Source organism: Galeopterus variegatus, unplaced genomic scaffold (assembly GCF_000696425.1).
Source record: "Galeopterus variegatus unplaced genomic scaffold, G_variegatus-3.0.2 Scaffold2190, whole genome shotgun sequence".
NCBI classification, from domain to species: domain Eukaryota; kingdom Metazoa; phylum Chordata; class Mammalia; order Dermoptera; family Cynocephalidae; genus Galeopterus; species Galeopterus variegatus.
Genome location: NW_007728301.1, coordinates 125196 through 148298, shown reverse-complemented (window position 1 = coordinate 148298; position 23103 = coordinate 125196). Strand labels below are relative to the sequence as shown.

General features: G+C 40.7%; 1 protein-coding gene across 3 annotated transcripts in view; it reads left to right on the top strand.

The window, feature by feature from the left end:
- ZCCHC17 (zinc finger, CCHC domain containing 17) overlaps positions 1–23103 on the top strand; it is a 57651-nt gene that overhangs the window by 3034 nt on the left and 31514 nt on the right. For all 3 annotated transcript variants that reach the window (XM_008580886.1, XM_008580887.1, XM_008580885.1), the window contains exons 2-3: positions 7579–7699; positions 15449–15506. In XM_008580886.1, coding sequence (XP_008579108.1) covers positions 7634–7699; positions 15449–15506 — 124 coding nt within the window. In that variant the 5' untranslated portion in view covers positions 7579–7633. The remainder of the gene's footprint in view (positions 1–7578; positions 7700–15448; positions 15507–23103) is intronic.

Sequence of the window (23103 nt, the reverse complement as noted above, 5' to 3'; positions counted from 1 at the left end):
TTTTTTTTTTTTTTTTTTTTTTTTTTTTTGTCCTTTTTGAGACCGGCCGCACCGCGCTCAGCCAGTGATCGCACCGGCCATCCTCATATAGGATCCGAACCCGCGGCGGGAGCGCTACTGCGCTCCCAGCGGCGCACTCTCCCGAGTGCGCCACGGGCTCGGCCCGCATGCATTCCAACTTCTAATGTGGCTTCTCTTACTGAAGAATCTGGAAAGTTAAAAACTATTCCCTAGACTCCCTTGCACCTAAGACGAAAATTGAATTTGAGTTAAATGTGGAGAGGAGAGTGTGAGGCATCCAGTTTTGCTGGCAAATATTATGGTAACTTTCTTGCAGTGGTAGCCATAACTTTCTTGATTGTAGTAAAGGCAGTGTTATTTTGTGGGTTAGTAGTAGTTGTTGGAAGTTCTGCCAGTGCCTTTGCTATTGTGCTTTCAATAATTTTGGAAATACTTGGCAATAAATCCCTTTCTGCTTAATCTAGCTACAGTGGGTTCTTTAGTCTGCAATTATACTACACCGGAGTAGGGGTATTGCCAGATAGGTAAGCTATAAAGACATAGTTAAAGGGAGTTCAGGGTATTATTGGAATGATGGACTACAGAATCTAAGCTGGATTGGGAGAAAAGAGAAGAAAAAGGGGAGGGCTGATACACTGGAAGAAAATAGAGGCCAACAGATTGGGGTTTCTAATGAGGTCAAAGAACAGTATTTTCTACTAGAAGACTTCCATTTGTCCTAAAAGGTCTGTTCAGTTGTCTGCCTCTTAAACTTCCCTGCTTCCCTCAAGCTCTCTCTCTTCCTAGATAGTACTTTTGTACTTACCAGACTGTGTTGTAATTGGTCACCATTACCCCTACCAGACTAGGAAGTCTTTGAGGACAGGGACTATGTCGAAGAGGGTTGTTTAGTAACAAGTGTGTATGTGGCCCTTGGAATGGCCTAAGATTTATCTCTTTCTAGATATATGTTTTTGGACAAGTTACTTCATTCCTGTAAAATAGAGTTACCTACATTGTAGAGTTGTTTTAAGGATTAAAATAGGTTTATAAAATACCTAGCACAGGACTTTACATACAAACATCAATAAATGCACTGAATTGGTGACTTAACTAATGATTTAAATAGGGTAAAATTAAATACTTCAGTATTTCAGTAGACAGTTATAAATTTCTGTGTGCTTACACTGTGCTAGGCACTGGAGATTTGGGGAAGAAGGATATGATGATGTGCAAGACAAGAGCTTACTCCCCAAAATTTCACAATCTAGAAAGGGAGGGGGGAAAGTTCATAAATGTGATTTGAATCCCATCTCCATCATTCACAGTTTTGTAATTTTGAGCAAATTACTTGGCTTCTCTTGTATCTTTATTTTTAAAATGGCAATGATAGTTGCCTATCTTGTATGATGGTCAAGAAGATTAAATTAGTTAAGACAAAGCTCTTAGATTAATACATAGTAAATATGAAGCACTCAAATATCAGCTATGATTATTAGAGGACTTTGAAGGGGACCTTAGGAATAATTGACTGAAACAGTAGTGAGGGGTGGTAGAGTATGTACTGGTCCTGGGGTCTAGTACCAGTGTTGAAGCCTTTGTCAAATCACTTGGCCTCTCTCAGATTCAGTTTCAATTAAATAAGAACAATAGGTTTAATGGTCTCTATAAATCCTTTCAGCATTTACAATTTTGTGAGTCCATCTTTTGTGTTTTATCTGGCTTTTGCTATTCTTCCTCTTTCCTACTTCTGAACATTTTCTCAACAAGTCCATGACTGGTGTTTGAAAAGGAAGAAGCATCTATCTAACATGGTCACTCTAGAAATTTGGTGGGAAGAAGGAAGTTTGAGCCACCAGTTTGGCGTTTAAAAGTCTTAAAAGTCTTCTATTTGGACAAGCCCGTGGCTCACTCAGGAGAGTGTGGTTCTGATAACACCAAGGCCACAGGTTCAGATCCCATATAGGGATGGCCGGTTAGCTCACTGGGTGAGTGTGGTGCTGACAACACCAAGTCAAGGGTTAAGATCGCCTTACCGGTCATCTTTAAAAGAAAAAAAAAATCTTCCATTTGCTGACCTATCCAATATATTGTATGGGTCCCAATTCCTTCTCCTTCGATATGCTTTAGACCAGAATGTGTTCACCTTTCTTACTCTACCTGTGCTTGGCACATAGTGAAGCTCAATTCACTCCTTCAAAAAAACTTTGAGTACCTGTAGTATCCAGGCACTGGGAACACAAATAAGAAATGGCCCTTGGCCCACCCGGGGACCCGAGGTATGGAGCCAGGGACCGGACCCCCCTCTCACACCCAGGCACACCACACCAGTGCCTCATGGCCCCCCCAGTGACCCGAGGCATGGAGCCAGGGACCGGACCCCCGCCCACAACCAGGCACACTGCCAGCACCAAGGAACATGCCAAAAACATCACCTCCATGTGGGTAGCCCACCACAGCCACCACAATAACCATGGCTGCTGCAAAAGCAGGTAGACACCACAACCACCATGCAGATAGTCTGCCAACCACTGGAGTGCATTGACACAAGGAGAGTCACCAGCAGAGATAAAGAAAGAAGAGGATGTCTCTCTCCACAAAGCCCATTTCAGAGTAACAGAAGAAGCATCTGCTCTATGATAATATTGGGGGACCTGATCACACCTTTGAGCATTGGACAGATCATCTAGGCAACAAGTCAACAGAGTAACCATTATTCTTTCAGAAAGAGAGAAGAAATATAGGGTAATGGGGGGGGGATGGGGATGGGGAGAGATTGGACAAGGGGCATAAAGAATAATTATGATTTGTAACAATATATATGCTAGTAATATTGATTTGATCAACATATCTCAATGTTGAACCCCAAAAATATGTATAATCAATTTTGATTCAATAAATAAAATAATTTTTTTAAAAAAAGTAATGGCCCTTGGTTTCATGTTTGAATGAATGGATCCAGACATTGCTCATCCTAGTCTCTTGCATGAATGATATCCTTCTGATTAATCTTCATTGATTCTTCTAATGTTAGGACTTACTCTACAAAATTTAGGTGGGGACTGTCAACTCTTTTTTGAGACATTGTAGTATAGTGGTTTAGAATGCAGGCTCTGGAGTCGTTATTCTGTCTTTGTTCATATCCCAGCATTTTTAATTAGCTGACTTTTCTCTCGGTTCTAACAGATTTAAGATAAATTAAAATTATGTTAACTCCCTAGGGTTCTAGTCAGTTAGTACTGTTAAGTAACAAAATCTAAATCCAAACAAACTTAAAAACAATAACAACAAAAATCTCGACTAGATCAGTAAGGTGACACATGAAATGAAGTTCCAAAGAGGCTATAAAATATGTCACCAATTTAATGTTCTTTAAACTTCTCATTGCTTGGGGGATGGGAGGACACGATGTGTTTTTTGTTTTTTTAAATTGGGCCCGTGGCTCAGTCAGGAGAGTGTGGTGCTGATAACACTAAGGCCATGGGTTCGGATCCCATATAGGGTTGGCTGGTTAGCTCACTGGGTGAGCATGGTGCTGACAACACCAAGTCAAGGGTTAAGATCCCCTTACCGGTCATCTTTTTAAAAGAAAAAAACTTTCAAACAATCACAAAGTTATGGAGGTACAGTACAAATAACATTTTCTTCTGAATCATTTGAGTTAAGTTGCTATTCTGATACCCCATCACCCCTGAATACTTTAGTTTTCCTACAAACAAGGACATTCTCTTACATAGTCACGGGATAACTACAAAAATCATTAAGTTAACATTTCATTACTTCTCTGATCCTCAGGCCCCACCTCTCCATGCTTGGTCTCTGACTTGCCATTCTGGGCTACTCAGTGAGTGGATGCTCTCATTACCCTGCTGTTTCCCACACTGAGTTTGCTCCTCATTGCTGGTTTTGCAGACTCCCTCCTTACCCAACATAGACTCTGACCTCATTCTTTGGGCCACCATTTCCCCTACTGCGTGCCTCTTCCCCTCAGCCACCACTCCCTGCCACTTCCACCCCACATTTTCTTGCTCTGTGCTTTGTTTTGGGAAGAGGGTGGCTGGTCACTGGGCCCCTATTGCTTCCTTACATAGTACAATTATTTAAAACATTCAAGTGAAATGAAGCCCTGACTTCTGCTTCCAGAACTATGGCAAGGCAACGCCAAATGATGTACCTCAATCCCTGTCAGTTTATTTGCTCTTTTAAGTTTATGAATGTGGTTCTGTCTGACTAGACTATATCAATCTCAATGTTTTATAAACTTTTAAAAAAACAACAGAACTCTTATTTTCCAAATGAGTTCTTACACGAAGGTTAATAGGTAGACTGGATCAAAGTAGAATATGCTGTTACATTAGGCGTCCCTCCAGTAATTCCCACTCCCCGTCCCTTGCCAACATGGCCCACCCCAAGGCTGGGAGGGTAAGTGGGAATCAGCAGTAATTGACCTCTGCCTCATTACCGAGGAGAGATTCCTACTCTCCGAACTGCTCTGAGTGGGACTTCTCCCAATTCTGGTTTCTTTAGGGGCTCTTCTCCCCCAACTTTAGTATGGAGGCTTACTTCCAGTTGGTTGGTTTAGTTTTCTTGAACCCTGTGGTGATTTAGATCTTTCAGAGTTAACTTTTTAAAATAAACTTGAATTAACTGTGGAGCCTCTGAATAACCACCATAGAACCCTAGGTCTCTATAGAATATAATTGGAAAAAATTTTACATCCCATTTTTTAAAAATGTCAGCCATCTACTTTCCTGAAATTATAAACCTGTTACTGTTATATTTCAGGCTTTTCTTCAGAAAATGGATGCCAGTTTCCTTCTTGAAGAATTGTGTAGGGTATCTCACTTTAAACTTAGCTTTTTATACCCTTATCACAGCAGAAGTCTATGAGGAACAACTTAAGTTCATTTCTGCTTTTACTATTTTTTCCATGACCTTTGTGTAGAGAGAAATAGATGATAGACTAAGGTGTTTGAGCTCAATTTGGATATCCCAGTTGCTGGTGCCTCTGTGGATTCTGTACTTCACTTATGTTCCAAGTGTTGGAGGTATAATAAAGGTGTCTCCATAGAACCATTGACCTCAGGTTGATAACCCCTGTTCTAGCATGTGAGGTAAGGGATGCTGGGCAGAGGGAAGGGAGGAGCTAGAGATGAGACTGCATAGCTGGGAAATGGAAGAGGCAGAATTCAACCAGGCTGTAGAACTTGGAACTAACCTGTTTATGAATCATTTCTAAGAACTGACAAATCTGCCTTCATTCTCTCCGTGTGCTTTTAGGAAAGCAATAAAAAACCATCTCTGGCTGACCTATGCAGAAAAGGCTAGGTTTATTATGAGGATACAAGGTTATTTTATGTGTTTTAAGTCTGTGCTCTAACCAGCTGAGCTAACTGGCCAGCCTAGAGTTATGTAACTTGAGGATAGGGACATTCCCGGGCCTTGAGATGATACTAGAACCAGGGTTTGGCAGTCTGACAAGATTTGCTTTCAGTTCTGTTTCAAGTGAGGCTGTCTGTTTAATGGACGATCATTGTAAATCAGGAAGACTTTCCAAAAGCAGTACATGAAATCATGTGAAAGTGAGAGGGAAAATTGGGGGTTGAAGAGAAAAGAAAGTATTTGCCTATGAAAATCCAAGGAAAATAGTTGCAGGTCTTGCTGGTGACAGGTGTAATTGGGAAGAAAAAGAGAACTGAGGACAGTGCCATTAGATTTATCTTTATCTAGCAGTGATGTATGTAGCAGTGATGTATCCAGCAGACTAGAGAGGCATGCTTAAGAGCCATTAGATTGCTGGTTTTCTCCCTGTTTAAAACTGGGAGGCTGGGCTGGCCCGGTGGCACACTCGGTAGAGTGCGGCGCTTGGGAGCATGGCGGCGCTCCCGCCGAGGGTTCGGATCCCATATAGAGACTGGTCCGCTCACTGGTGCGGTGCGGGCACAACACCGAGGGTTGCGATCCCGTTACCAGTCATGGGGAAAAAAAAGACAAAAAGGAAAAAAAAAAACAAAACTGGGAGGCTGAGCAAAAGTATCTCTAAGGTACCTTCCAACTCCAAATCTCTAAGTCTTGCTACTGAGGCAGCATCTGCATCACCTGGGAGCTTGTTGAAAATGCACAATCTTAGACACCACCTTAGACCTACTGAATTGCAATCTGCATTTTAACACAATTCATAAATAGTTAAATAAATTTGGTACGTCAACAGTGGGTTATTGAGTGGACATTAAAAAAAGATATGGGTGTATGAGTTGCTATATTAAGTAAGAAAATGGCTGTTAATGATTAATGATTTCATGATTCTGTTAAAAAAAAAACTGCTTCTACATATAAAAAGTCTGAAAGAATATAAACCAAATTATGGATGCTTTTATATTCTTCATTACTAATGTATTATCTAAACTTTTAAAATGAGCGTGTGTGTTTTAATTTTATCAGGAACAAGAAGTAAGCTCTTCTCTCTCTTTTTGAAGTCACTTTGGATTTATTTATTGGTTTGAAGTCACTTTGGATTTATTTTTTGGGTTTTTTTTTTTTTTTTTTGGCAGTTGGCTGGTGTGGGGAGCTGAACCCGTGACCTTGGTGTAACAAGGCTACGCTTTAATGACGTCACTTCAGATTTTTTTTAATTAAATTTTTAAATTTATTATTAGCATATTCATTCTTACAAATCGTGATATTTCTTTATGCCCTTTACCCGACCTATCACTTTCCAAACCACCTCCGTCCCTCCCCCGCCATCTCCAGTATCCTTAGATTTGTTCTCTCCTTCTGAAAGTTCAGCATATTGTTGTGATCTTTTCTTTCTTTCCTTCATTACTTCCTTCCCTCATTCCCTCCTCCCTCCCTCTCTCCTTTCACCCCTCCCTTCCTTTCTAATGGCCAGTTATGAATGAGAACATGTGGTATTTCTTTTTCTTTGTCTGGCTTATTTCACTTAACATAATTTTTAATGCCTAGCATAGTGGTTAAGAGCATGGACTCTGGGGTCAGCCAGAGTTTGACTCTATCATTTGCTGGCTTTTTGACATAGGCTTAGTCATTTGACTTCTGGAAGCCTTGGTTTTCTCATCTTTGTCATATGATAATAATAGAACTTATATCTTGAGAGTTTTGAGGATTAAATGAGACATTGCATGCCTAGTGCTCAGCACAGTGTCTGGACATAGTAAGTTGTGATAAATATTAGCTCTTATTCCCATTGTTCCTTTTTTTTTGAGATCTAGTCACACACTCCCTCCCCACAATCTTTCCTCTGGCAAAAAAAAATAGCAACAATAGCAATAATAAACCAACATACAAACAGAAAAACACCTTACTGGCTAGTTGCCAAAAAACAAACAAAACAAACCACACAAACAACAAAACCAGTAGCCTGATGGCGCTGGATGAGTAACAAATTGAAAAGAAGTAAGATCAAGGTTTCTAAAACTCCCCTCAATTAGAACAGACAAAAGAGATTTGGATGAAAGTATTCAGTGTTAAATCTAATTGGTGCTATTCCTTAGAGACTAGTTGTGGACTGTCTACATATGCATGTCTCTGATTGTTGTCTGTCTTATTTCTTTGTGACAGGACACTTGAATTAGCTTTAGCAGAAGAGAAATGGAGGAGCCATAGAACATTAAGGATGAATTCAGGAAGGCCTGAGACCATGGAAAACTTGCCTGCTCTCTACACTATTTTCCAAGGAGAGGTATATTGTTTTGTGCTTTGAAAATCTACCATTTATGTTAAGAATAGGTTGAGGATGAAAAGGAGCTGGGTTTGATGCTTCTGTACATTTGAGATTATCTTAAGCATTATGGTTTAAATGGGAAGGGCTAGTGTAGTATCTGGCTACCACATGTACCTATAAGCTCCAGACATCTAACTATATACCTGACATGTTCATTTGGATCCCTTACAACATCTCTAATTTATGTTTAAAACTGAATATTTAATTTTCTCACCAAATTTTTTTCTTTTCTGGTCTTTTCCGTCTCAGCAAGTGGAAACTATCCATTCAGGTACCCAGGCTAAAATTTGGGCATCATCCTTTATTTATCTTCTTGATTTGATCTTGATTTTCCCTCCCGCTTCAGTTCATCCACAAGTCCTAATTATATCTTTGGTCTGTATACTTCTCTATCCCCTTAGCACCCTGTTAGTTCAAGCTTTCCATCTCTTGCCTGGCACTCACAGGGATCCCTACTTCTCTTGTAGCCCCTCTCCAATGTGTTTTTCACATTGCAGCCAAAATAACATTTTTAAAACACATCAGACATGCTGCTTTTTCATAGTTCTTCAGAGGCTTCTCATTATACTAGAATACAAACTCATTTTCATGGTCCTTCCATGACTTGGCCTTGCCTACTCATACAGTGTTGTTTTGTTCTACCCTGCTCATATTCCAGCCACACTGGCTTCCTTACAGCTCTGAAAGTTCTAAGCTTACTTTCTCTTCAAGATTTTTCACATGCTATTTGTCTTAGTTTATTTGTGTTACTATAAAAAAATACCTGAGATTGGGTAATTTATAAAGAACAGAAATTTATTTCCTACAGTTCTGGAGGCTGGAAAGTCTAAGATCAAGGCACCAGCAGATTCGATGTCTGGTTGGAGCTGCTCTCTACTTCTAAGATGGCACCTTGCTGCTTCATCCTCCAGTAGGGACAAATGCTGTGCCCTCACATAGCGGAAGGGGCAAACTCACCCCCTCAAGCACTAATCCATTCATGAGGGTGGAGTCCTTATGGCCTAATCACCTCCTAAGGGCTCCCACCTCTTAATACTGTTGCAATGAGGTTTAAGTTTCAACATGAATTTTTTTTTTTAAAGATGACCGGTAAGGGGATCTTAACCCTTGACTTGGTGTTGTCAGCACCACGCTCTTCCAAGTGAGCTAACCGGCCATCCCTATATAGGGATCCGAACCCGTGGCCTTGGTGTTATCGGCACCACACTTTCCCAAGTGAGCCATGGGCCAACCTTCAACATGAATTTTGAAGGGGACACAAACTAGACAACCTGGATTCTAGTCCTAGCTCTTTTACTTACTAACTATGTGATCCTTGAGACTGTCAATTTCTTTGTCTCAGTTTTCTCATTTGTTAAATGAGAAATAATATTATCTCCATTTGTTAGATGAGGTAATAACTACTTCTGTAGGACTACTGTGAAGGTTAAATAAGCTATTATCTATAAAAACACAATGCCTGAGACATAGTAGGAATTCATTAATATTGTCTCCCTCCTCTTGAAGTGAAAGTAAAGCCAAAAAATTATTTTAAGTATCTTATGAGTGCCTGTAGTGTCATTCTTATGGCATTCATACTTGCCTTCTGGTTGATAAAAGTTTCACCTGCTAATAATGTGAAGTCTTTGAGGATAGCTTTGTGATCATCTGTCAGTTGTAGATAATTATGGCTCTTGAATTCTGTTAAATTGATCCTAACTTGTAATATAACAGTCAGTGTACAAAAAACAAATTAAAAAGATACAAAGGATAATAACATTTTTACAAACAGCAAACGACTCTGCTCTTGAGAGCCTTTGTCCTTTTTCTTTACAGCCCATGATATCCCCAAAAGTTAGTGAGGTACCAGAGCTCAGAAAAAGGAGGTGGTAGCACTGGAGGTAAATTGATTTTTCTTATTGTGAAGTCCTCACTTCTTAGTGCTGCACAAAAGAAAGGGAAGAACACTCTGCTCTCCATGGACCAACTCAGATTTCTAGTAAACTAGCTCCAGACCTACAGCTTTTTCTTATATGAGATGGGGCTTAGATTAGTGTGGGTTTTATAAATTACTGCCAAGGATGTTCAGAGAGAACTTTATAGTTCTAATTTGCTATTTCAGGAACACATTTTGAAAAAAGATGATTTAGAAGTGACTTGGAATTAGGTAAAGAGAAATTTCATAATAAATTGAGAAGAAGTGGGCCGGCCCGTGGCTCATTCAGGAGAGTGCGGTGCTGATAACACCAAGGCCACAGGTTCGGATCCTATATAGGGATGGCTGGTTGGCTCACTGGCTGAGCGTGGTGCTGACAACGCCAAGCCAAGGGTTGAGATCCCCTTACCGGTTATCTTTTAAAAAAATAATAATAATAAATTGAGAAGAAGAAACTTTTTTTCAGAATATTTATCTAATGAACATTTAATGAGTGCCTAATATAAGGGTACTTAAAAAAAAATTGTGGAAAAATAGAATTAAAAGATAAAATGGGAGCTGGCCGGTTGGCTCAGTTAGTTAAAGCGTAGTACTGATAACACTAAGGTCCGGGGTTTGATCCCTGTACTAGCCAGCTGCCAAAAATAAATAAATAAATAAAGATAATATGAATCTTTCCATGCACTTTTTGAAGTATCCTTGTATTTACAAAGAAGACCAGTTAATTTAAAATTCAAAAAATTTTGTGAGCCTAATGTATGTTAGCACTCCTATACATTCTGTGTTATTGAGTCTCTCCAAAGCTGTTACCCCATTTAATAGATGATGAGACTCTTCTCAAAAGTTAAGTAATCACCCAATGATTAATAAATGGCAAAACTGGGATTCTAAATCTGGTCCCCTTTCCAAGTCTACTTTCTGCTAAGTTGCAGCTGGGATTGTCCAATTGTATATAAAGGTATAGAGGAAACAAAAGACCCGTAAGAAAATTATTTTGACTGAATTGAAGTATAGGAGGAAGGTAGGTGGTAAGTCTGGTTATTCCACAGTCATTTGTTTGTATAACTATCATAGCATTTAGCATAGTCTGTCTTGTATTAGTGTTACTTGTACATGTGTCTCTTTCACTAGATTGTGAGTTATTGGAGAGTAGAGGCCTTGGTTATCTCATATATCTTGGTGAAATTCATTTTAAAATAGGCAGGGTGTATTATGATTCTCCAGGGAGACAGAACCAATAGGATATGTATAGAAATATATGAGAGGGGATTTATTAGGGAATTGGCTCATGTGATTATGAAGGCTGAGAAGTCCTACAATAGATTGTCTGCAAATCGGATGCTGGTACTGTGGCTCAGTCCAAGTCCAAAAGCCTCAGAACTGGGGAAGCTGATGATGTAATTTTCAGTACAAGGCCAAAGGCCTGAGAGCCCAGAGGTGCCACTGGTATAAGTCTTGGAACCCAAAGGCCTAAGAGTCTCAAGTTCTGATGTCTACAGACAGGAGAGAAGAGTGTATCCCAGCTCCGGTGGACAATGTGAGAAATTTGCCTTTTCCTGTTTTTGTTCTCTGTGGGCCCCCAGCAGATTGGATGATGCTCAACTATATATATTGAGGGCAGGTCTTTCCTACCTAGTCCACTCAGGCTCATAGTACTTATCTCTGGAAACACCCTCACAGACACCCAAAAATAATACTTTACCAGGTTTTGGGTATTCTTTAATGTAGTCAAATTTACACCTAAAATTAGCCATCACACTGAGCTTTTCTTATTTTAAATTGTTTTTATTTCACAGTACCTGACATGATGTCTTGCACATAGTATGTTAGAATGAAATTGAACGCAGCCTCATACGACTGGTTGTCCTTGAAGAAACTTGTACAGAGCCCATATCTCTTAGCAGGTTCAGCAGGGATGGGGGGCCCAGTGATTGAATAGCTGAGAAACCAGTATTCATCCTTCTCTTATCCTCTTAGAAACATCATGGTGCCAGAGTTCAGTAAGCATGGTAGGGAGTACAAGCATAGCAGTGGGAATTGGGATTTGGCTCAACCTTACCATAGCCAAAGAAATGCTATGGAGATTGGTTTTAGTAAGGTGGAAACAGCATTGTACTAGAAGTCAAAAACTTTCTGTTCTATACCTGGCCATGCTACTTTCTAACTTTGTGGCTTTGGACAAGTAACTTGTCTCTGAGCCTCAAATTCCTCATTTGCATTATGGGGATAACGAATTTCAAGGCCAGTGCCACCTCTAATCTGAAAATAGAAAAATTCATTTTATCTAAGCCCTGAATTAAATTGAGATAATTACTGAATTTTTTCCCCTGAGTTATTGGACTAATTATTCTTGGGATGCCAGGCAGACTGTGTCATCATCTACAGCAGGTGTCATCCTGTTAATTTCAACGCTGACTGCACCCTAGGAGATACAGTGATGGAAACACCTGGTGCTGGAAATAGGCAGGAATGCCTTTTCCTAACTGAACAGTTGAGTGCATCAATACTGGAGCACATTCACCTTTCCTTTTGGGAGAGGCCAAATTAATGTGTGTTATATTACATCTAAAGACTATAATGTGACACTGGAGCTTCACAATTGAAAAGTGAGATCGTCTTAATTTACAGCAGCAAGGTGATTTGGGATCCAACTTCCAGTTGCTACTTTTAAGTTTGTTAGATAGTTATGCTCTTTGATAGTGTTATTACACAATTTGAGACTTTTCAGCCCTCTCTCTAGAATCCTGGAGCAAAAGCCAGAGTGTCTTCAGCTGGTCTAGAAAGAAGGGATTTGCTTTTGTTCTAATTAAAAATTGAAAACTTTAACTTCAGGGCCGGCCTGTGGCTCACTCGGTAGAGTGCGGTGCTGATAACACCAAGGCCACGGGTTCGGATCCCATATAGGGATGGCCGGTTCGCTCACTGGCTGAGCGTGGTGCTGACAACACCAAGTCAAGGGTTAAGATCCCCTTACCGGTCATCTTTTTTAAAAAAGAAAACTTTAACTTCATTCTCTCTTTTTTTTTTCTTTGTCCTTTTTGAGACCGGCCGCACCGCGCTCAGCCAGTGAGCGCTGTGAGCGCATTGGTCATTCCCATACAGGATCCGAACCTGCAGTGGAAGCGCCACTGTGCTCCCAGCGCCGCACTCTCCCGAGTGCGCCACGGGCTCAGCCCTAACTTCATTCTCTATGTGGCCCTCTTTTACAGAGAACAAATTACTTTATGAACTTGGATAAGCACTTATGTCTCTCATCTTCACTTTCTTCATTTGAAAAATGACAGGATTAAGATAGACGATAGTGGTGCACTGGACTTGCAGAGGGACAGAGCATATCTATGGATACAAAGTGGGGTGGCAAAAAGGGGGAGGGCGAAGGAGGTCAGGGATTAATTGGGTGAGGGACACAGTATAATCACAATTTGTGGTAATGGGCATGCTGCTAGTATTGATCTGGCCATCACATCTTGGGCACGAGTGGTGACAGTCAGCTATGTACCCCATGAATATTCATAACCAATAAAAAAAAGAAAAGAAAAATGACAGGATTGGACCAGCTAATCTCTAAAGTTAGTCTCTGAAGTTCTTCCTCTGGCTCTGCCTTGCCTTGATTTTAAATGTCTGCATGATTGTACTGTTACTTTGGGACTGTCTGGTCCCTACTCCAGCATAGCATGTTTGTCAGTGTAAAACAGGAGTTTAGAACTTTTGGTTTGTAAACCATTGTTCATGTGGTGTCTTGGAGAATTAGTTCAAGTGCTGTGTATCAGTATCACCATTTAAAAAAAGAGGAGAAGGCAAATTTTTGTTTATTTCCATCCTAAGATTGAGGTGAGTAATGATATTTGATGACTAGGAGTCAAGAGACCCATGTTCTGTCTCTAGCTTTTATGTAAGATTAGTTGTGTGCCTTTCTACCAGTCACTAATCTTTTTGTGCTTCAGTATCTTAAACTGTTAATTATTATTATTATTTTTTTTTTTTTGTCTTTCTTATGTCTTTTTCCGTGTCCGGCAATGGATTGCAACCCTCAGTGTTGCCCCCGTACCGGACCGGGGACCGGCAACGGGATTGCAACCCTCGGCGCTGCCCCCGCGCCTCGCTCAGCCAGTGAGCGGGAACCGGTCTGTATGTGGGATCCGAACCCTCAGGCGGGAGCGCCGCAGCGCTTCCCAAGCGGCGCACTTATCCAGTGCGCCACCAGGCCGGCCCTTAAACTGTTAATTATTAAAAAGCTGCACTTGCCTTATAATACCAAGGTCATGGGTTCAGATCCCCATACCGACTAGCCACCAAAAAAAAAATTAAGAAAAAATTTAAAAAGCTACACTTTACTGAAAGTATATTATGTGCCAGATACCAATGCCAGGCACTTTATTTACATCATTTGTTATCTGCAGCAGCAAAGTGAGAACAAATGGAAACTTACGCCCTGAAAGGCAAGTTGTGTTCACGATCCCACAGGTAGGAAGTGGCATAGCTGGGGTTAGAAGCCACATCTGTCAGTCCAAAGACTGTGCTCTTTCTATACCTATACTACTCTGCCTCGTCTGCAATGTAAGGACCTGCCATATATGAGAATACTTCTTAGGATTGTTGCCAGGAGCAGATAGGATACCAGATGTTACACTGCATTTGGCTGTTAGAATTTTATACTTAAAAGGAACCCATGAGCAGCTCTAGTGTAGTTAAGACTAAATTTTCTCTGGGTTCACATCCCAGCTCTGCTACTTACTAGCTTTAGACCTTGGGTTAATTACTTAATCTCTCCATGCATCATTTTGTTGTCTGTAGAATGGGAATAGTAGTACCAACTTCATACAGTGTCATGAGGATTTGAATAGTGTTTTGCATGTAGGGAGTGTTCAGTATTTATCAGTGAATAGCAGTGCAGTGGGGATTTTCTTATTCAGTCCCCTTATTTTAGTCATGGTGAAGCTGAAATATTGATTGCCCAAGATAAAACAACTAAAGGCACTGAAAAGAATAAAGTTTATATGTATAAGACTGTATTGAATACAAATAAGAATGAATTTAGTGATAAATATAGTATGTAATGACAGAATCAATCCCAACCTACAGATGGGGGGTGGATTGGGCTAGAGGATAGAGGGGAGAGAAGGTAGGTAGAGCCTGGGTTAATGATTTATCTGGCAGGGTTTCTGGGATTTTCATCACTAACATTGATTGGTTTCCTATTACATAGATCCATCAAGGCTCTAACTTCTCCATTTTAGGTAAAGTCTACAAAAGACTTGGGGACAGTTCTTTTTCTCTCTGATTATATCTTTTCAGGTTCTGTCAGATGTTGGTATATTGGCTTTTTCTCTAATTGTCTTGATAAAACCCAAGACTCAGATTTGGGGTGAAATATGATATGTTGTATGGCCTGGTTTGATTTGAAGTTTAAGAAAAAGGATGCCCTACACGATGTGTCCCATATTCTTAAAGATCTCTGTATTGGAATTGGACGCCTTAGTTGCAGCTAATATAAAGCTTAACTTTATTACATGGTTTTTTGCTGTTTGTTCCTTTTGTTTATGAAACTCCTTTGGTGATTTCAATGGGTGCTGGATTTGGGCATTCCTTGGTACTGTCATACCATGTGACACACATACTTGTCAGTCTAAATTTCAAAAAGAACAGAAAGAATGTTTGACAGAGCATCACTTTTAGGCAGTTTTGTAGCAGACGGAGGCAGTCAATACCACATAGAAATTCGGGGGGGCTAGGTTAACTGCTACTAAAGAAAGATTCTCATTTGTGTAACATTGATTTTTTTTTCTTTAAAGGTTGCTATGGTGACAGACTATGGAGCCTTTATCAAAATCCCAGGCTGTCGGAAGCAAGGTGGGAACTTATAACTTGAAATCTAGCCCTTTCATTTTACTCTCTCTCCTCTCACCCCCACAACATCCTAATTATAGGCTCTGCATTTTTCAGACAGTAGTTTTTTTGTTTTGTTTTTAGTGTACAGAGATGAATACAGACAAGCGTTGACAGTTCATTTTTAGCAACTATTAACTCAGAAAAATGGTGCTCTCTGACTTTGCGGGGGATATAGCTAATTGGGGTCACTTCTAGAACCAGCTCTCCCTAGACTTTTCTTGTGACCCCAGGCAAGTCACTTGACTTCTTTGTAAACAGGATTTGGGGGAGGGCAAGCTACTTCTCTCTGAGACTGAAGATATGTTTTCTAGTATGTGGCACATGGAATGGGAATAGTATTATAATCAATGCAAATATATATAATGCTGTAAATTTTCTTTGTAAATAGTAGGCGTCTGTTGAACATTTTTGGAGAATTCCTTTCATGTGTATAATCTTACTTGTTTCTCAAAGCAATTGTCCTAAGTAGAAAAGGCAGGTTCCACAGACAGGTAGCCTGCTGAGTGATTTAGCTCGATAATGGCAAAGCTAAGACTAGAACCTATGGGCCGGCCTGTGGCTCACTCGGTAGAGTGCGGTGCTGATAACACCAAGGCCACGGGTTCGGATCCTATATAGGGATGGCCGGTTTGCTCACTGGCTGAGCGTGGTGCTGACAACACCAAGCCAAGGTTTGAGAGCCCCTTACCGGTCATCTTTTAAAAAATAAATAAATAAATAAATAAAAAAGACTAGAACCTAAGCCTTCTGATTTCTAGATCAGTGGGCTTTCTACTCTGTCACACTACGAGTGGATCCAGAAACTCAACTTCTAATTCCTTATGCTAAAATAAGTTAAAGATTTATTAAAGATTTTAACATTAAAAATATAACCATGAGAGTACTAGAAGAAAATGTAAAAGAATATTTTACTACATTAAAGTCAAAAACTTAATTGTGAAAATCATTCTAAGCAAAGTTAAGTTGGGAAAAAGAATTTGTAGTACCTACAATAAAGGGCTAATAAAAAGGGGGAAGGTAGGAAAAGGGGCCAAGGATATGAAAAGACAACTCACAGGAGAAAAAAATGTCATTTAGTCAATATATTAAAAGATACTGATTATCAGTACTGATTAGAAAGTAACTTAAACTGTGATACATTCATGTACAGTAGTACCCCCGCATTCACAGGGGATGCATTCCAACACCCCCAGTGGATGTCTGAAACACTTTGGATAGTACCAAACCTGATTGCCATAAATTAGAACACATTTCTATTTATGTCTTCTGCCCCCAAATTTAATGCCTTTTCCATCTTAACTAAGCACTTCTGCACTGTAGCTGATAATTCTACAGCTTGAGGTGCGACAGCAAAACTAGCACAAATTTCTTTTTTCTTCTTCGTAATTTCATGGATGGAAGATTTGTTCTTACCATAGATCTTAGCAACCTCAGCATATCATTTTTTTCTTTCCTTATTAAGTCAATAACTTTCACTTTTTCACTTAAATTATTAAAATAAGGATTACTTGAACAGAAGTGATACCTTGACATTTGATCCAGTAACCAAGACGGCTATTAAATGACTAACAGGCAGTTAGCTTCTTGAGATTTCATCACTCTACTCAGAATGGAATGTGATTTAAAACTTATGAATTGTTTATTTTTGGAATTTTCAATTTAATATTTTCAGAACGTGGTTGACCTTGAGTAGCTGAAACCGTGGAAATGGAAACAGCAGATAAGGGGGGACTGCTGTAATGGGCTACTACTCTGCAATAAAAAGGAATGAGACTGAAGTATTGATATGTGCAACAACCTATATCAGTCTCCAGAGAATTACACTGAGTGAAAAAAGCTAATCCTAAAAGGTTATACATTTTATGATTCCATTTATGTAATACTCTTTTAAAAAAAAAAAAAAACAGCTTTATTGAAATATAATTTACATACCATACATTTCACCCACTTAAAGTATACAGTTCAGTGGTTTTTGGTATATCCACAGATTTTTGCAACCATCATCAAAATCTAATTTGAGAACATTGTCATCACCCCAAAAAGAAATCCTGTACCATTAGCAGTCACTCCACATCCTCTCTGTCCAATCTATTTTGTCTCTATATGTTTGCCTATTCTGCACATTTCTTATAAATGGAATCATACAATATGTGGTCTTCGGTGACTGGCTTCTTTCACTTAGCATAATGTTTTCAAGTTTCATCTGTTTTATAGCATGTATTTCATTTCTTTTTATTGCCATTCCAAATCAGTTTATTGCATTTCCATCAGTTGATGGATATTTGGGTTCTTTCCACTTTTTTGCTATTATGAATAATGTCATGAACATTTGTTTAACAAATTTAATGGATGTATGCTTTCATCTCTCTTAGGTATATGCCTAGGAGTGGAATCACAGGGTCATATTATATTTTTAATGTTTTGAAGAACTGCCAAACTGTTTTCCAAAGTGCACCATTTTATATTCCCACCAGCAATGTGTGAGGGTTCTACTTTCTCTATGTTTTTGCCAACACTTGTTATTATTTGTCCTTTTAAGTAGTATAGCCATCCTAATGGATGTGTAGTGGCATCTCATTGTGGTTTTGATTTATATTTCCTTAATGGCTAATGATATCAAGTCTCTTTTCATGTGTTTATTGGCATTTGTATAACTTCTTTGGAGAAATGTATATTCAAATCCTTTGCCCTTTTAAAAATTGGGTTATTTTTGGTTCCGGTCAAGATGGCAGAATAGATGGTCCCTAGCATCACTCTCTCCCACAAATCAACCAATTCACAACTATAAAAATGTAACAATAGCCAAGCTGGGGCTGCTGGAGCTCAAGGGAAGAGGAGGAGAGACCTACGGAGTTCAAGAAGGCAGGAGAAACCATGATGAGAGAAGGAAAAAACTGCTCGGAGTGTTTTGGGCCATGACCGCTTCAAGGCTGGAACTGCTGAGCATATGGAACAGGAGCCGGCAGAAGCTGCATCTGTGCCCTTTCGGTGTAGTTGCTTGGAGGCAGGTGGTAGAGAAGAGGGCCTTGGTGGCCCCCAGGACAGCAAGACCACTAATAGGGCTCCCGTAGAACAACTCAGGAGCGAGGAGCCAGAACAGCTGAAACGGGGGAGCCATTCAGAGGCCAGTAAATCATCACAAGGGACCTGCGCAGGTCCGTCCCATGGGAAGTGTTTGGAGCATGGACGGTGGGGGAGACGGGCCCACCAGGAGAACACTGGGACACAGCAAGGACAACCAATCTGTCCCCCAGTAAGCACAGGACCACTCAGAGGAGACTGGTCAGGAATGCAGAGTCGCATGGGGTGCAGTTTGATGAAAAGACTCAGGCCTAGATCAGAGTTTCTTTTTTTTTTTTTTTTTTTCCTTTTTGTCTTTTTTCGTGTCCGGCAACGGATCGCAACCCTCAGTGTCGCACCCGGACCGGGACCGGCAACGGGATCGCAACCCTCGGTGTTGCTCCCACACCTTGCTCAGCCAGTGAGCGGGAACCGGTCTGTATGTGGGATCCGAACCCTCGGCGGGAGCGCCACCACACTCCCAAGCGGCGCACTGTAGCAGTGCGCCACTGGGCCGGCCCTAGATCAGAGTTTCTATACAATCCAAGTGCACCGGTACTCTGGAGAGCCACAAGTACCTATAAGGTCAACCATTGAGCCCTGAGCTGGACAAAAAGCCTTCCCTAGGGAAACAGCAGCAAAGCAGCAATTTAGTTCAACCACACAGCTCAAGTACTGGTTCCCACAGGAAGTTCCCTTGTTTTAGAAGTAAGCAAAGTACAAAAAATTAGTTCCAGCCTAGGCACACCACCAGTGCATCGGGGCCCGCCAGGGGACCTGGGGCTTTGAGCCGGGGACTGGATACCCCACCCACAACCACAAACACTTCCAGTGCCTTGGACCCACCTGGGGACCTGAGGCTTAGAGCCAGGGACCAGACCCCACTCCCACATCCAGGCACACTGCCAGCGCCTCATGGCCTGCCCAGGGGCCTGGAGTATGGAGCCAGGGACCGGACCCCCCTGCCCACAACCAGGCACACCACCAGTGCCAACGAGCATGCCAAAAACATCACCTCCATGTGGGTGGCCCACCACAGTAATCGCAGCTGCCGCTAAAGTGGCTAGACGTCACAACCACCATGCAGATGGTCTGCCAGCCATTGAAGTGCATTGACACAAGGAGAGTCACCAGCAGAGACCAAAGAAAAGAAGAGGATATCTCTCTCCACAAAGCCCATTCCAGAGTGACAGAAGAAGCATCTGCTCTATGATAATATTGGGGGACCTGAACACACCTTTGAGCATTGGACAGATCATCCAGGCAACAAATCAACAGAGTAACCATTACTCTTTCAGAGGGAGAGAAGAAATCTAGGGTTATCAGTGGTGGGAGGCGGGAGGGAGAAGGGGATAGGGAGAGATTGGACAGGAGCATAAAGAATAAGTACAATTTGTAACAATATACATACTAGTAATATTGATTTGATCAACATATGTCAACATTGAATCCCCAAAATATGTATAATCAATTATGATTCAATTAAAAAGAAAAAATGGGTTATTTTTCTTTTTATTGTTGAGTTGTAAGGGTGCTTTATATATTCTGGATACTAATCCCATACTAGATATTTGATTTGCACATATTTTTATGTAATATTCGTAAAATGACAAAATCATTTAAATGGAGAACAGATTAGTGGTTGACAGGGATTAAGGAGGAGGGGAGGCAGTATTGGGAGCAGAAGTGGCAACATAAAGGTTCCTTGTGCTGATGGACCAGTTCTGTATCTTGATTGTGGTGGTAGATACATGAATTTACACATGTGGTAAGATTACATGCAACTAAAAATATACACAGACATGCACACAAACACAAATGAGTACGAGTAAAACTGGGGAAATCTGAACAAGATCTGGTGGATTATATCTGAGATGTTTTTTTCTCACATCAACCAATTCTCTAGTTCTCCGATTCTTTGAAATCAGTTGGATGTCCAAAAATTTAATTCAGTTCTGACACTAACTACCAGAGAGTTAATTTCAGATTCCATAGAGTTAAGGGCTCGGACCCATAAGACTGCCCTTACTTCAGATGCCAGTCCCAAATATTGAGTTCCCTATGTTACCCACACTTCTGTCTGACGTGGCTACAATTTTAGGAATCCCCCCCCACCTCCCCAGGTTCAGTAATTTGCTAGAACAACTCACAGAACTCAGGAAAATGCTATACTTACTACTAGTTTATTATAAAGGATAGAAATGAACAGTCAGATGAGGAGGTAGATAAAGCAAGTCCCAAAGGATCCCAAGCACAAGAGCCTTTGTCCATTCTGGAGTTGGAAAGCACCACCCTCCTGGCACATGGATGTGTTCACTAACTCTCCAAACCCCATTGTTTAGGGGGTTTTATGGAGACTCTGTTACATAGGCATGATTGATTAAGTCAGTGTCCATTGGTGATTGAGCTCCGTCTCCAGCCCTTCTCCCCTACCTAGAAGTCAGAGAGTGGGGCTGCAAGTTCCAACCATCTAATCACATGGTTGGTTTCTCTGGCTACCAACCCCCATACTGAAGCTGTCTTAAGGACCCACCAATGGTTACCTCATTATTGTAAACTCCATGTTTGATTGAAAGGGACTTATTCTGATAACAAAAGATACTTCTATTACTTAGAAAATTCCAAGGGTTTTAGAAGCTCAGTGCCAGGAACAAAGACCAAATATATATTTCTTATACACAGTATCAGTGCCAATATCCTGGTAATAGTGTACTGTACTATAATTTTACAAAATGTTACTATTGGAAAAAAATGGGTAAATGTACATAGAATCTCTGTATCATTTAAGCGCATATGAATCTACAATTACCTCAGATATTTTTAAAAAGTGATTTAAAACACTCATAAGATCTTTGATATTAACAAACATTTAAAAAGATTGCTATTAATACCCAATGTTGGAAATGGGTAATTTTATTCACTTTTAGGAACATAAATTGTCACAGACTCTGGCAATGTCTATTAACATTTTTTTTTTTTTTTTAAAGATGACCGGTAAGGGGATCTTAACCCTTGACTTGGTGTTGTCAGCACCATGCTCACCCAGTGAGCTAACCGGCCATCCCTATATGGGATCCGAACCCGTGGCCTTGGTGTTATCAGCACCACACTCTCCCGAGTGAGCCACGGGCCGCCCCTCTATTAACATTATCTTAATAACAGGATGCCAGCCAAAACTTCCTTTGTGACTATGGTCTGCCTCACACAATGCCTTTCTCCAACCAACTCTGTACCGGACCGGGACCGGCAACGGGATCGCAACCCTCGGTGTCGTGCCCGCACCTCGCTCAGCCAGTGAGCGGGAACCGGTCTGTATGTGGGATCCGAACCCTCGGCGGGAGCGCCGCCGCACTCTCAAGCGGCGCACTGTAGCAGTGCGCCACCGGGCCGGCCCTCTATTAACATTTTTAATGTGCTCACGCTTTAATCCAGCAATTCTTGTGAATTTAGTTTACAGTAGATAAATTACGCACATCTGTGCAGAGGACTACACAGGTTATAAAAAGAACAACTGTATTTCTAAGACACTTTGATGCTTAATCTTACAAGAAAGGGTTAATGGGAGGTTTTCATGCAATTGCGTTACGCTGCTACCTGACTGATAGCAGTTGTAAGACCCCATTGATTATAAGAAGCATTCCAGTTTGAGATGTCAAAGAAAGGGGAAAAGAAACTGCATCTTAGAATCGGTGGAACAGGGTAGATCTCAATTTCCTGACATGAAAAGATGTCCAAGATAATAAAATTAAAAACAGGTTGCAGAAGAGTCTGTATGGCATGCCCTTCCCTCCCTTTTAAAGCAAGTATACACATGCCTATGCATTTTTAAAATTATGGCATATGTTTAGAGAGTCTGGAAGGATATTCACCAAATGTTAAAACAATGGTCACCTCTAGGAAGTTGGGTTTGCTAAGGGAGGGTTGTAAATGGAAGAGGGACTTCGGCTTTTTGCAATTTTTTAAAAAAAGGTTTTTCTTTAACAAAGTCCAACAGCTGATCTTTGTGGGTTTTGTTTGTTTGTTTGTTTTAAAAGATGGCCGGTAAGGGGATCTTAACCCTTGACTGGTGGTGTCAGCGCCATGCTCTCCCATGAGAGCTAACTGGCCATCTCTATATAGGGATCCGAATCTGTGGCCTTGTTGTTATCAACACCACACTCTTCCAAGTGAGCCATGGGCCGGCCCTCAACAGCTGATCTTTGGATAATTAAGCCATGCCTCTAGCCTTGGAGACTACGGTGCTGCAAATTGCATCTTTGTATTAGAAATAGCTTGCCATGGCCAGTCAGCTGCCAGGAAAGAAAAAGCTTACCAGTAGTTTTCAAGCTGGCAGTTGCAGTCTGTAATAAAGTTTCTCTTTTTTTTGTTGTTGGCTGGAGTTTAATGAGGTGGAATTCATCTCTTCCCCTTTAGAGTGTGCACTTCTTAGTGTCTGAAGACAGATTTTCTTTTCTTTTTTTTTTTTTTTTTTTTTTTTTCCTTTTTGTCTTTTTTCGTG